Source organism: Brassica rapa, chromosome A02 (assembly GCF_000309985.2).
Source record: "Brassica rapa cultivar Chiifu-401-42 chromosome A02, CAAS_Brap_v3.01, whole genome shotgun sequence".
Taxonomy (NCBI): Eukaryota; Viridiplantae; Streptophyta; class Magnoliopsida; order Brassicales; family Brassicaceae; genus Brassica; species Brassica rapa.
The window spans coordinates 1,603,168-1,616,026 of record NC_024796.2 but is presented as its reverse complement, the minus strand read 5'-3'; the positions used below and the strand labels follow the sequence as shown (position 1 = coordinate 1,616,026).

General features: G+C 37.6%; 4 protein-coding genes across 4 annotated transcripts; 3 read left to right on the top strand and 1 right to left on the bottom strand.

Moving 5' to 3' along the window:
- Positions 1-1,756: 1,756 nt before the first annotated feature.
- On the top strand, positions 1,757-2,847 carry LOC103850342 (protein DOWNSTREAM OF FLC). The gene is made up of 2 exons (XM_009127079.3): positions 1,757-1,995; positions 2,353-2,847. Exons 1-2 carry the CDS (start codon positions 1,833-1,835, stop codon positions 2,688-2,690), a joined length of 501 nt encoding a protein of 166 aa, XP_009125327.1. The 5' UTR covers positions 1,757-1,832; the 3' UTR covers positions 2,691-2,847.
- A 325-nt stretch (positions 2,848-3,172) lies between these two features.
- LOC103850343 (putative ETHYLENE INSENSITIVE 3-like 4 protein) lies at positions 3,173-4,642 on the bottom strand. The gene has a single exon (XM_009127080.3). The coding sequence runs from the start codon at positions 4,580-4,582 to the stop codon at positions 3,215-3,217; it is 1,368 nt and encodes a 455-aa protein (XP_009125328.1). The 5' UTR covers positions 4,583-4,642; the 3' UTR covers positions 3,173-3,214.
- Positions 4,643-6,218: 1,576 nt separating this feature from the next.
- On the top strand, positions 6,219-8,955 carry LOC103850344 (inactive TPR repeat-containing thioredoxin TTL3-like). Its single transcript, XM_009127081.3, has 4 exons — positions 6,219-7,168; positions 7,249-7,617; positions 7,852-8,185; positions 8,498-8,955. The coding sequence occupies exons 1-4, from the start codon at positions 6,276-6,278 to the stop codon at positions 8,627-8,629; spliced, it is 1,728 nt and encodes a 575-aa protein (XP_009125329.1). The 5' UTR covers positions 6,219-6,275; the 3' UTR covers positions 8,630-8,955.
- A 443-nt stretch (positions 8,956-9,398) lies between these two features.
- On the top strand, positions 9,399-12,621 carry LOC103850345 (regulation of nuclear pre-mRNA domain-containing protein 1A). The gene is made up of 7 exons (XM_009127082.3): positions 9,399-9,730; positions 9,841-10,088; positions 10,784-10,939; positions 11,025-11,184; positions 11,271-11,416; positions 11,731-11,766; positions 11,848-12,621. The coding sequence occupies exons 1-7, from the start codon at positions 9,655-9,657 to the stop codon at positions 12,457-12,459; spliced, it is 1,434 nt and encodes a 477-aa protein (XP_009125330.1). The 5' UTR covers positions 9,399-9,654; the 3' UTR covers positions 12,460-12,621.
- Positions 12,622-12,859: the final 238 nt, after the last annotated feature.

Here is a 12,859-nt window from a genome sequence, read left to right as displayed (position 1 = left end):
GACAGAAGAACTACCTTATTTGCAGTAGAGAGAGACGTGGCCATCTTTGCCTTTTTTGTGTGTTTACGCCAATTAACTTTGTATCTATCTAAAGCGCGCATTGTCATGGGTTTCTATGGGCCTGCGTCGGTTACAGCTGGCCCAGTAGGCCGAGTTCTTAATATTCATTGCAGTTGGTCGTATGCGACCGACTTATCTCTTCAAGACGGAAGGTTTTCTTCCAGTATATTTACTGCCTTCATCCACGAACTGATCTCTTAGATCATCTCCAATCACACTCTATATTTCACTCTAAAATAGAGTAACTCTATTGTAGAGTTGAATTTGCTCCAATGGTTCACTTTATAAGAGTTACTCTATAATAGAGTAAAATATAGAGTATTCTTGTTTTTTCACTCTATATTTGGAGTAAAAAAATATGATTACTCTATATTTCACTCTATTATAGAGTAACTCTATTATAGAGTGAACCATTGGAGCAAATTTAACTCTATAATAGAGTTACTCTATTTTAGTGTAAATTATAGAGGAAAAAATAGAGTGCCTTTGGAGATGCTCTTAGATAGTCCACATTTATAAGTAGATAACATATTTTCCATCTGTTTTTTAATATTACATATTCTAGAAAAAAAAATTTGTTTTAAAAAAAATCATTTTTATATTTTCAAAACATATTTTATTAACTAATTGCAAATTTCAAAAAATTTAATTACACTTACTAAATTTTTAGTGGTTTAAAATTATAGAACAAAAATAAACACAAAAAATTATACAAATTTAATGTGTTTTATTAAAATGTGTGAAACAATTAGAATATGTAACATTAAAAAACAGAGAGAGTATATGTTAACATGTATTCTAAAAGTCGTTCTATTACATCAGCTGAATCAGTTGGACAATCTAAAACTGATTACACAATCCATTTTTTATTCACATTATCACATATCTGGTCAAAATCGAGTCCCAAGTGATTCCGAACTTCGGAAATTGCATGCGTACTAGTAACCAACATTAACATGACTTACGTTCAACTTCTAAATACTAAAAGTCTAAAAGGTTTGTTTATATGGTACGGGTAAAAGTCAAAACTGTATTTAATTTACATCAAGAGTTTCAGACGCCACGGGCCAGTTGACATTAATGCCCTCATGTTGATCTTATTAAACTTAAATTAGTTATATATTATATACATAACCAACTTACTAGGCTACCGTAATCTTATAGTATAATATATTGAATCTTGGATCAACATCGTTAGTGTTAAAATGCACTCTTACGTAAAGGGGAAACGCGCACGTTGTGGGTCGGGCTGAAGCAAACCAGCAATTTCATCACTCTATTAAATTAAGCTGTACGCATTTCTTAATAACGATACAAGATATATTGTATGATTTTATTTTATTTTTTGACACTATTATATGAAAGAGTAGTATTTTGAGTCCAACCAATATGACGAGATTTTTAGTTGGTCTTATAAAAGTGGACGATTTTCATACTAGTCTTAGCAGTTTTGTTAGATAGTAATGGCGAATAATTACAGAAGTAAAAAAACTATAATCCGAAACGTATATAAGAATTAACAACAACCGTATGAGTTGACTTGTGGAGAAGGCAACACAAAATCTCTCGCCGTGTACTGCGGAGTAGGAGCCGCAAGTGGATCCAGCCGACACTAAGCAAGCCTTTTTAATTTGCACAAGATGCTATACACTTACACCATTCTTTACCACATGTGGCCTTCAGTATCCTTCTTATATATATAGAGATTATATAGTTTGCACATTATTACAAAACCCCTTCGCCAGATTAATAGTATCGTTCTTAACTTGTTTATGGAGATGGCTAGATCATCTGTACCTCTGATCGCTGTGTTGTGTGTTTCGCTACTACCACTTGCGGCCATGGCGATTGGAACGCCATTCCACATTGAAGGAAGTGTTTACTGCGACACTTGCCGCTTTGGATTCGAGACAGTCGCCACAAAATATATCACCGGTTGGTATTTATATTTGCATAGACATTGTAATTTAATTATTTGGATCTGGTTAGTAACATGCAGAATAACACAATAGTGGAATGATTTCAATCTTCACAAGTTTTTAGCATTTTTTTTGTAAAGGTTCTTAGCATTTTCATATATACATATTCAGAATAAATAGTTTTATTTTTAATACAGGTGAAACATTTTGCTTTGATGTAAGAAAAAAGACTACAAATATTGTTCTGTTATTATAAAAAAAATTGGTAAAATATAATAATTGGTACGATATAATTTTGTTTTTGTTTTTGTTTTCTCCTAGACAATTTTTTTTCATCAACCTCCTAGACATAATATATCTATTTGAATAATAGGGGCAAGAGTGAGGATATTGTGCAAAGACAGAGTGACATTGAAACAGGATGTAGTTGGTGAGGCGGTGACGGGACACAGAGGAATCTACAAGGTCGCCGTCAAAGGAGACCGACAAGACCAGCAATGTTTTGCGGAGCTCGTCCATAGTCCCCTCCGCAAATGCCAAGTGCCCGATCCTGGCCGTAGCACGGCCACTGTGATCCTCACGCGCTCCAACGGTGCCGCCTCTACTCGCCACTTTGCCAACGCCATGGGCTTCTTCCGGGACGAACCACTCCGTGGTTGCGCCGCTCTCCGCAGATACTACCTCGCCGATGGTGATTCCCGGGCTATTTGAGTCATTTTACTCACCTTATATTTTCTTCTTGACAAAACAAAAGCGTTTTGTTTGTTTTGTTTGCGTAATGTTGTTCTTCAGTCTCTAAAGCTTGTTTAAGACACATCTAAGAAACTATATAAAATAAAGTATCTGCAATCTTACATTTTATTTCTGATTTTCTCATGTCGTGAAGAAAAAAGTCAATTTTAAAATTATGTTATTAATATACTTATATAGGGCTCTTAAGTAATTTAGCTTCTTCAGAAACTTCACTGAATATTTGAGCCGACTTAATGTTTTAAGAATCATATGCTACATCTCAAATTTAATTGGTAATGAGTGGAGGGAGAGACAAAAAAAGTTGAACTAGTGATTCAATAACCAATAATTTAAAAGGTTATTATTGCTTATGAAAAACTAGATCTAGGAACTATTCTATTGTATTTGGTGGATAGATGTAACTAAGGAGTACAAGTGCATAAATGTTTTGACTGGGGTACTTGTAAAGCACACTAGAGACTTAATCTTTAGTGACAAGTTTATTAATAATCGAACATATATATGTCTTTGTCTTCACAACCCATATCCCAAACTGAAAAATTATTGTGGTCCACATTGTCAGACGACTGATCTGATTCCAGTAGTTGGTTCAAGTCCACCGCAGTATCATCATCAACATCTTCTAATCTCCTAGAGAAATTAAACTCTTGTTGCATCCTCTCGTACCATAAATAATCCAACCAATTGCTATGATCATCATGATCTCGCTTGCCCATTGCGCTCGAGCTCGCACTATAATCATCTTCACTAGTCGTATTAGTACCAATACTTGGTGCTGTTTCGAGCACGGAGCTTGTCTCTCCCGTGCTCTGGCTCGAAGACCCGTAGAGACACTGGATCTCATGGCCCGTTCTCGAGTTCTTGTCCATGAATCCAAGACTCGCATCACTCTTCGGACAGCTCGAATTTTGGCAAGTGTAAACACTCTTAGACGGTTCTATAATATTATCACCTTTTCTCTTGGTCTTGGACCCGGAAGCTTCTTGATCCTCCGAGATCTTGAGGTCTTTGATATTTAGAAGAGCCTCTTCTTGGTTTAATACGCGAGACCAAGTATCAGTCTCCTTAGCCATCATCTTATCTTGTAAACATTTGGATTGTCTCGCGAGACGTCTCACTCTTCCCAAGTTAGGCGACATGTGTTTGATCACAGCCGCGAGAACGCTAACTTTCCAAGACTTCCTCAAATCGTGCGGCTTACGATACGGCGGCACGCCCTGCTCGTGAGCCGCTCCTTGCTCTCCCCACCAAAGCTCCGTCCCCGTCGGCCACCACGGAGGCGCGATGCCTTTCTCTAACGGAAACCGTCGTTGCGGCGGCGCGCAGTGTTGCATTAACGCCGATAACAACGAGCCTAGAGTCGTGTCTTGTAACTCTTGTAACATGTGTAATAAACTCGATGGCTCCTTCTCGATCAGCTCAGCCGCAGCAGCCGCGAGTGTTAAGTAACCAGCGACAGCGTTTGGAGCGTTTTGGTCGAAATCAACGTTTTCTTTCCACCAACGTCTTAAACTATCGGAAGAACCGGTTATCGGTTTACCCTTTTCCGGTACGATACCGTAGACAAACCCTTTCGCTTTGCAAACCTCCATGATCTTCATCATGTACTTCAACACCGAGTCTTGCGAACGAGCCATCTTCTTGCGACGTGAAGCTTCGGCTCGGTGCGTTGGAAGCGAAACGACGTCGGTGTTGTCTCGTTTCTGCTGCTTGAGCTTCTCCATGAGGTTTTGGTCTTTCCACATTCGTCTTTTGAGGTCATCGTAGCTTATGTCTTCCTCTTCTTCTTCTTCTCCTTCGTCTCCGTCTTCAACGGGACTAAGTGGTTCTAATTCTTCGACTTCAACCATTTTGCTTCTTTAGTCCATCATCAGATTTCGAGTTATGGACTTTAGTTTATTATTACGTGATTAAGGTTATTGTCCGTACTTACACCAACTTATGTTAAACTGAGAGCCCTTTATATAGATGTTGGATTATAAACGGACATATACAGAGAAGTTTAATTATTATTATTTTTCTTGAGAGGTAGGTCTGCATGTGCAATGGTGGACGTGTCGAGAGTTTTCAGTCTGAGCTAAACGTAAGTTGTAATTTTGTGGGGGAGATATTTATATTTTTTTTCTTCAGGTGGACGAGAGTTTTCCCCGGCGGATACAAGACGCCATAGGTTAGTAGAAATCAAAGTTGGATAACCAAAGTTGATTGCACCGACTTAATTAAAATACAATATTGTTTTATTTATTTTAATTTTAGTCGGCGATCATGTTTTGCAAAAAGTGTAGAAATGTCAAAGCGAATCTTGAAACCATGGGTATTAAAAAAAAAAAAAGTGGTGACGAATGATCATGATTCATGAGTCCATGGTATAGGTAGATTATTATTAGGGATAAAATATTATGAACGTTTTATAAGAGTGATGTGGTAGGAGATGATGAAGCATTGGATAATATGGTAAGCGAGTGATTTCGGGGATTATAGTGAGATCAGTACGCTATCTGCAGCAAATATTATTACGACGCTTTCGTATGAGCTTACCTAAGGCTCTACGTTAAAGCCTCTCCAACTTAAATGTCTTTTATATCTCAGGGAAATGTATCTACGAATTTAACATGATTACCAAAACAAAAAAAAAAAATCTATCTACGACCCATCGTTTTTGCGTTTCGTTTAAGAACTACGGAGTAATTGATAATTATGGGGGAAAAGAATAAGAAAATACATTAATTAGCTTGCAAGTTGCCGGTAACAGAAAGGCAGTTTGTGATGTCATGTATGCATGCATGAAATATTTGATCGTAATGTCCGGTTTTCATAAAGCGCAACAAAATGTATTCCCAATCACAATAGCTTGATTGATATCACTACTCTCATATAACTAATTTATAATTAGTTCTTTCAACAAAGATATGTAGGAACTAGGAACTTGTCTTCATAGATGTTTGATTTTATGAGAAATCAGCATACGTTCTTGTAGACACCTTAATTTACATGGAGATATTCAACCAACGTGAACCCCATAAGGCCAACCAAAGGCAAAAATAGATTCAGGTTGAGAAATTCTCGGACTTTTTTGTTTGGACAAGAGTCACATTTTCTTTCTAAATATTGACTTAACAAATCTAAGGTTCATTTTCCGTTTCCCTTACAAGACCAGGTAATAGCCATAGAAAGAAAAAAAGGACAAACAACGAACCAGAAAAAAGGAGAGAAACAAAAAAAAAACAAGAATTGACAAGAACAGAACCCACCACCAAGTCTATTGACAAACTTACATCGACCTGAGAAGTAAAAACGACATCATTCTTCTTCTTTTTGTTATTCTTAACCTATCTTGATCACAATGCAATTTTGTGTAACATTATTGATTCAAGAAGGGGACACGCAACAAAAAGAGCTTCCTCTATCTTCTTAACAATGGGGATATTCTCATCTTCAAATAATTAATACCAAACGTTGAGCTCTGGTTTGCTATATTTCCATCTACCTTTATAAAACCTTTCCTTGAGTTTTGCTTGATTGTGCCTACCTAGTGGCGCAAGGATGGCAGAAAAGCCAGTGGAGAAAAGGTCACGTCGAGGGCTGTTGGGTGCTGTGTTTGGTAAACGTGGCTTGTGGTCCAAGAAATGTACGGCGGATAAGGGAAACCATAAAAGCACAACGAGTACCAGCATTGCCTCCACAGAATGCACCGCTAATATTCAGTTCACCAAATCTCCAGCAACCGAATTAAACCCAAATAAGCTTCAAGATCATAAAGTCCCACCTGAACCGATACAAAAACCTATTTCAAAACCCTCATCGAATCAAAACCCTAATAACCATCAGTTAGGCAACAATGGGAGTCACCAACATATTAATAATCAATGGCCGGTCCAACAACAAGCGAAGAAGGTGCCAAGGGAATCTATCGGTTTATCAGGTGAGCTAGAGAGCATGATCAACGACAACCAGAAAGCTAAAGGGATAAGAGCATCTTCAAGCAATGTGATGTTTGGCAACCTTGGGAACTTGAAGCAGCCAGGAACAACATCGGTTGGGAACCAAACAACTGTTCAAAACAAAGGATACGGTAATAATACCGGTGGAAGCTACGGGGTGAGGAATACAATGAAAGAGGAAAGACAAACTGCGGTTTCAACTAATCAAGATCAGCCAGGGTCTTTGTGTAGGGCGATATCTACAAGAATGGATCCAGAGACTTTGAAGATAATGGGGAATGAAGATTACAGGAACGGAAACTTTGCTGAAGCGTTAGCGTTGTATGATGCTGCCATAGCCATCGATCCAAAGAAGGCTGCGTATAGAAGCAACAAAAGTGCGGCGTTGACGGCATTGGGAAGAATCATTGAGGCAGTGTTTGAGTGTAGAGAGGCAATTAGAATGGAGCCTCATTACCATAGAGCTCATCATCGGTTGTCTAACTTGTACCTCAGGTAATCTCATCAAAGCCCTACCTTGTAACTCAAGTAAGTCAACATTTTTTAAACGTAAAATAAACTTGAAAATAATATAGGTTGGGAGAGGTGGACAACTCAATATATCATGTTAAGCATTCGGGTCCAGAAGCAGATCAAGAAGACATTTTGAAGGCCAAAACGGTTCAGACTCATCTCAACAGATGCACCGAAGCCAAAAGATTGCGAGATTGGAGAACTCTGATCAAAGAAACCGAGAACACTATAGCTTCAGGCGCAGACGCAGCTCCTCAAGTATATGCATTGCAAGCAGAGGCATTCTTGAAGAGTTATAGACATCAAGAGGCCGATGATGCTTTGTCTAGATGTCCGGTTTTCGATGTGGAAATGAGCACAAAATACTACGGACCGATCGGTTACGCCGGTTTCTTGGTCGTCTGGGCTCAGGTTCACATGTCATCCGGAAGGTTTGTTCTCTCTAGTTATGTAATCTTCTTGTTTCCACTCACATGCCAAATGATGTTAAATTAGACTTATTATGATCTTTCAACTTAAAACCTTTAATGTAAAAGAATTGGTCCAAATTTCTTATATATTATTTCTTTTATATTTTTGATGTTTCCAACATCTTTTCAAGATAATGGTATTTTTTTAACCATTATCAAATGATATCATGGTTTAAGCGGTTTGTGTCAAAACAGATTTGGAGAAGCCGTTGAGGCGATTCAACGAGCTAACAAGCTGGACAGGAACAACAGGGAAGTAAGCATGGTTCTCCGGCGTGTGCAGGCCGTAACCGCAGCGCGATCAAAAGGCAACGATTTCTTCAAAGCGGGACGGTTTCAAGAAGCTAGCACAGCTTATGGTGAAGGATTAGACCATGACTCAAGAAACTCAGTCTTGCTATGTAACAGAGCAGCTTGTCTATCCAAAATGGGACAGTTCCACAGAGCCGTAGAGGATTCCACGAATGCACTCACCGTCCGTCCTGCCTACACCAAGGCTCGACTGAGAAGAGCCGACTGTAACGCTAAGGTAAAAGTGATGTTGAGGTTTTTGTTAGAATTTACTAACGTTTATTTTATCTAGTTTTACATAAAACACCATTAACTACAATTAATTCAATCAATTAGAATTACACTACATAATACAACGATGACAAACAACAAATAACAATTTTTGAATAGCAATTTAAAATTATTATTTATTTCAAAGAAAATATATTTTTAAAACATATTTTAAATGAAAAAGAGGGAGGAATATGTGATAGTCTTTTGAACTATAATTCTTTTTTTTTTTGCAATTATGATGGTATAATACTAATGAGATCTTTTTGTGTGGTTGCAGCTTGGGAACTGGGAAGCAGCAATTGGAGACTACGAGATATTGAGAAAAGAGACACCTGAAGACGAGGAAGTACTCAGAGCATTGTCAGAGTCCAAGATGCAGCTAGTGAAACGACGTGGACATGAATCTTGAACTCTCCCAGCGATTAAAACAGCCACCATGAGATTGTTCAGGAAGTTACGGACTGAAAAGTCTAGTCTTAATATTTTTTTAGCCGGTAACAAATGAGAAATCTTTAATCAATCAAAATTTATATCTCGGTGTAAATACAGACAGGTTCGAGTTTCGTTACAAAACAGTCAAGAACAAAGATTTAATCATTTACTAAAATATATAATTACGTCCTAGATGGTTTTTTGGGTCTATATATTGCATTTGCAAGTTTGTTGTCTAGAATATTTCGACAAGGTGTGTGTAGATGTTAAAAAATGAATGTGGTGAAGCTTGAGGTTGATATAGTCTCCATCCTTTAGAGAGAACACATGAACCATATCAAATTGGAAGATGACAATGAGGTGTCAGGATAAATCTTTGAAATGCTCCATCTTTGAGTTATAAGTTGTATTTTCTAAGTTTTACAATACACGATGTTTTGACTCATTGCACAAAGATTAAAATTTATCTTTTTCCAAAAATAAAACTTTACAAATATAATTTAAAAACATTCAACCAATTAAAAATTGACTGTAAAATTTAGTTAGTTCAACAGTTTTCAATAAAATAGAAAAGAATATAAATATATCAAAATTTTATCTATTTTGAAGTAATAAATATTTTCTAAAACATCAACTATTATAAAATGGAGAGAGTATAACACTAGGTCTTGTTGTGGGGTACTACAATGGGTTATATTTTTAAAATTTAAATATTTTTAAAATCAACAAATTTTTTTAGGTAAAAACAAAATGAAGAAATTTTTTTTAGAGAAACAAAAATAAACACAACTTTCCTCTCTTCTCTGCGTCAAAACGTCGTCGTTTTCTGTCATCCTCTATTCCTAATCTGCTTCCCCGCCTGCGTGACTGTTTCTAGGGTTTCTCCGTTCTCACTCCGCCGCACAATCTCTCCAGCTCCGCCGCCTTATCCTCTCTCCCATCTCACCAGCCGTAACCCAATTCGGCAACTTCTCAGCTTCTCCTTCCCCAAAATCGGCACAGATGAGTACTGTATTCAGCGAAGAGATCCTAATCGACAAGCTCGCGAAGCTCAACAGCACTCAACAATCCATCGAAAGTATCCTCTTTTTCACTTCTCCCACTCATCAAAACCCTTAAAGTTCTCGACTTTATCCTCATATAGATCTCGTAGTTTTGCTAAAGTTTCGATCTTTTTTGTGATTTAAGCTCTATCGCATTGGTGTATATTCAATCGGGTCAAAGCCGAACTGATCGTGACGACATGGGAGAAGCAGTTTCACAGCACGGAGATGGCTCAGAAAGTGCCTCTTTTGTATTTGGCTAATGATATTCTCCAGAACAGTAAGCGTCAGGGTAACGAGTTCGTGCAGGAGTTTTGGAATGTTCTTCCTAAGGCGGTTAAAGATATTGTCTCTCAGGGAGATGATCGTGACAAAGGCGTCGTCTCTCGTTTGGTAAAATCTCTATTTTGTTAAATGTTGGTGTTAAGAAGCTATTAAGTGTTTTGGGGGAGAACACATGTTGTAGTGAATAGTTTGATGCGTGTTCTAAAAATCGGTATAGGCAGCGCAAATTGGAAGTAAAGGAAACATTTTTTTTTTCAGAATCAGGCGTTAGAAAAATCGGTTTGGGCCTCTGCCTAATCTATAATCTCTTATAGAACGTCTAACTACTGCTTAGCGATTTCTTGAACATTGGAAGTAAGCAAAACGATTTTTTTTCAGAAGGATTTATTAGAAAAATCGGTTTAGCCGTTCAAAAAATCGATTTGGGCCTCTGCCTAATCAATAATCTCATATAAAACACGTGTCTAATTACTGCTTAGCGATTTCTTGAACATTTGGTTTCTTTGGTACAAGTTTTTTTCTTAAATCTGTTTATGCTCAATCCAATGTTTAGAGAAAGATTTATTTTTTTACACTCTAGAAATGAGGATGTTATATATGATTAGTGTGCTTGTTGTTTGCGAATAGGTTACAGTATCAGCATTTGTTTATTTTCTTTAAGTATATGATTATGTCTCATCTGGGATATTGTGATGATTGATGCTAGGATGAACTTATTTAAGGTTCTTGCATTAGGTGTGTGATGATGGTGTGTGAGGTTTGAAACGTGAATAAAGAAGTATTGTGTTTACTTTTTATTGTAGGTGAAGATATGGGAAGATAGAAAAGTGTTTGGATCACGTTCGAAGAATCTTAGGGACGTGATGCTTGGAGAAGATTGCCCTTTGCCACTTGATGTCAGCAAGAAGCGTCCTCGTGGATCCAAATCCTCAAAACGTGATTCAAAGTCGTCCAGAACGGTAAACACCGAGATTTCATTTTCTCTTTTATTGATATTAGTCAAATTTCATTACAGTTCTTTGTTTGTGTTGCTTTGATATGCAGAAAGTATCAAGTGGAGGAGGTGTGGCTGAGAAGATATCATCAGCATATCATTTGGTTGTTGCAGAAAACTCGAATGAAGAAGCTGAGATGAGTAAATGCAAGTCTGCAGTTAAACGTATCAGGAAGATGGAGAAAGATGTTGAAGAAGCTTGCTCTACTGGTGACAATCTGTTCTTACTACCTGCACCACTTGTTTCTCTCGCTCTCTCTCTCGCTTTAATTCATATGTTGTGTCTCTGTCTCCAGTGAAAGACAACCCTAAGAGAAAATCACTGGCGAAAGAATTGGAAGAGGAAGAATACCTTTTGAGACAATGTGTTGAGAAGCTTAAATCTGTTCAAGGAAGTAGAACTTCCCTTGTTAACCAGCTTAAAGACGCACTACGAGAACAGGTACTATTGATTTTCTCAGGTTGGCAAGTTCACTATTTTGCAATGTTTATTTATTATATATTTATATTAGGCGTTTTATTTTTGTAGGTTTAATTATAAATGTTAAAATTAGATATACAAAAAAAAAATGAAATCAGATAAATTTGTGGATCTTACACTAACATTATTACTTGATTTAACCGATTTAAATCGAATTAGACCGATTTAAAAGGGCTTAAACCGATTTGAGCTGCTTAAATTGGATTTTAATTTTTAAGACAATTGTTTCTGCTAGTTTCTGATCTATCTTTCATTCCTTTGCTTGTTGGTGTCAGGAATCTGAACTGGAGAATCTTGAAGCTCAGATTCAGGTATGTGTATGACCTCACACAGCATCTCTCACCTTGTGACCCGCTTGACCTTAAGCTCATGACTACTTTTGTTATTACCAGGTAGCACAAGAACAAACAGAGGAAGCTCAAAAGATGCAGAAACGTCTCAAAGATGAGGATTATGTATCAAAACCACCAACCATTGCTCCGGGCTCAGTCTCTGCAACTGAGACAACTGATAACAACAACAGCACTAAGTCTGGTCAAACATCAAAGATGACGCCTGCTTCTATAGCAGCGATGCTCACAGCATCCACCTCATCACACATGATCATGCAATCTGTTCTCTCTTCATTCGCAGCTGAAGCAACAAAGACTTCTGGTCTATCCAAACCAGAGAGCACAGTTCCCGTTTCAGACAGTAATGCTTTTGTTCCTTCTTACAACAACCCCCAGAACCAGACACCTATAACACAAGGTCAAGGTCAGTACCACTTGATCTCTAATCCAGCAGCACCACAACAGTTTCTAAAACAGCCGGTAATGAACAATCCTTATGGCTTTGGTAACATTCCGTTAATGCCACCTGGACTCCCGCCGCCTCCACCACCACCCCATATGCAACAGCCTCAGATTCCTCAGTCGAACTCAGCTCAACAACAACAACCTCAACAAGGTTCAACTTTCCAGCCACCGGGAATAATGTATTATGGAGCTCCACACCATTCTTAAAAGTTAGAAGTTATGTTAGTTAGATAGTTGTGACCCTTTTTATCTGCGGATATGTTGGTTTTGATGTTACATTGTTGGGTCTTTAAAGCGGAAAAAATGTTCCTCGTGTTGTAGAAACGTTCACCTTTCTTATAAATATTTGTACTATTGAAAATTGGCCTAGCACAAAATTCTTCAAATGCTAGGTCCATGGTCCATATAGCAAATGATTACTTTGCTAGAAAACAAAAATCGTATTTGCTATAAAAAAAAAAGGAGACGTTGCAATCATTGAAAAGATAAATCAGAAATGTACAGGAGATTTCAAACTTTAGCGATCATCTGGAAATCATCAATTCGACCACCACAAAAGTCTTGGACAAGCTGTTCCCATATCTTGGACTACCACCAAAATTTATTA

Bases quoted from the DNA above. Each gene is read 5' to 3' on its own strand.
- LOC103850345 (XM_009127082.3), top strand. From the start codon at position 9,655: ATGAGTACTGTATTCAGCGAAGAGATCCTAATCGACAAGCTCGCGAAG. The intron at 10,089-10,783 runs GTAAAATCTCTA...TTTTTATTGTAG, and splicing joins AAGGCGTCGTCTCTCGTTTG to GTGAAGATATGGGAAGATAG. The intron at 11,767-11,847 runs GTATGTGTATGA...TGTTATTACCAG, and splicing joins ATCTTGAAGCTCAGATTCAG to GTAGCACAAGAACAAACAGA.
- LOC103850344 (XM_009127081.3), top strand. From the start codon at position 6,276: ATGGCAGAAAAGCCAGTGGAGAAAAGGTCACGTCGAGGGCTGTTGGGT. The intron at 7,169-7,248 runs GTAATCTCATCA...AAAATAATATAG, and splicing joins TTGTCTAACTTGTACCTCAG to GTTGGGAGAGGTGGACAACT. The intron at 7,618-7,851 runs GTTTGTTCTCTC...GTGTCAAAACAG, and splicing joins GTTCACATGTCATCCGGAAG to ATTTGGAGAAGCCGTTGAGG.
- LOC103850342 (XM_009127079.3), top strand. From the start codon at position 1,833: ATGGAGATGGCTAGATCATCTGTACCTCTGATCGCTGTGTTGTGTGTT. The intron at 1,996-2,352 runs GTTGGTATTTAT...TTTGAATAATAG, and splicing joins CGCCACAAAATATATCACCG to GGGCAAGAGTGAGGATATTG.
- LOC103850343 (XM_009127080.3), bottom strand. From the start codon at position 4,582: ATGGTTGAAGTCGAAGAATTAGAACCACTTAGTCCCGTTGAAGACGGA.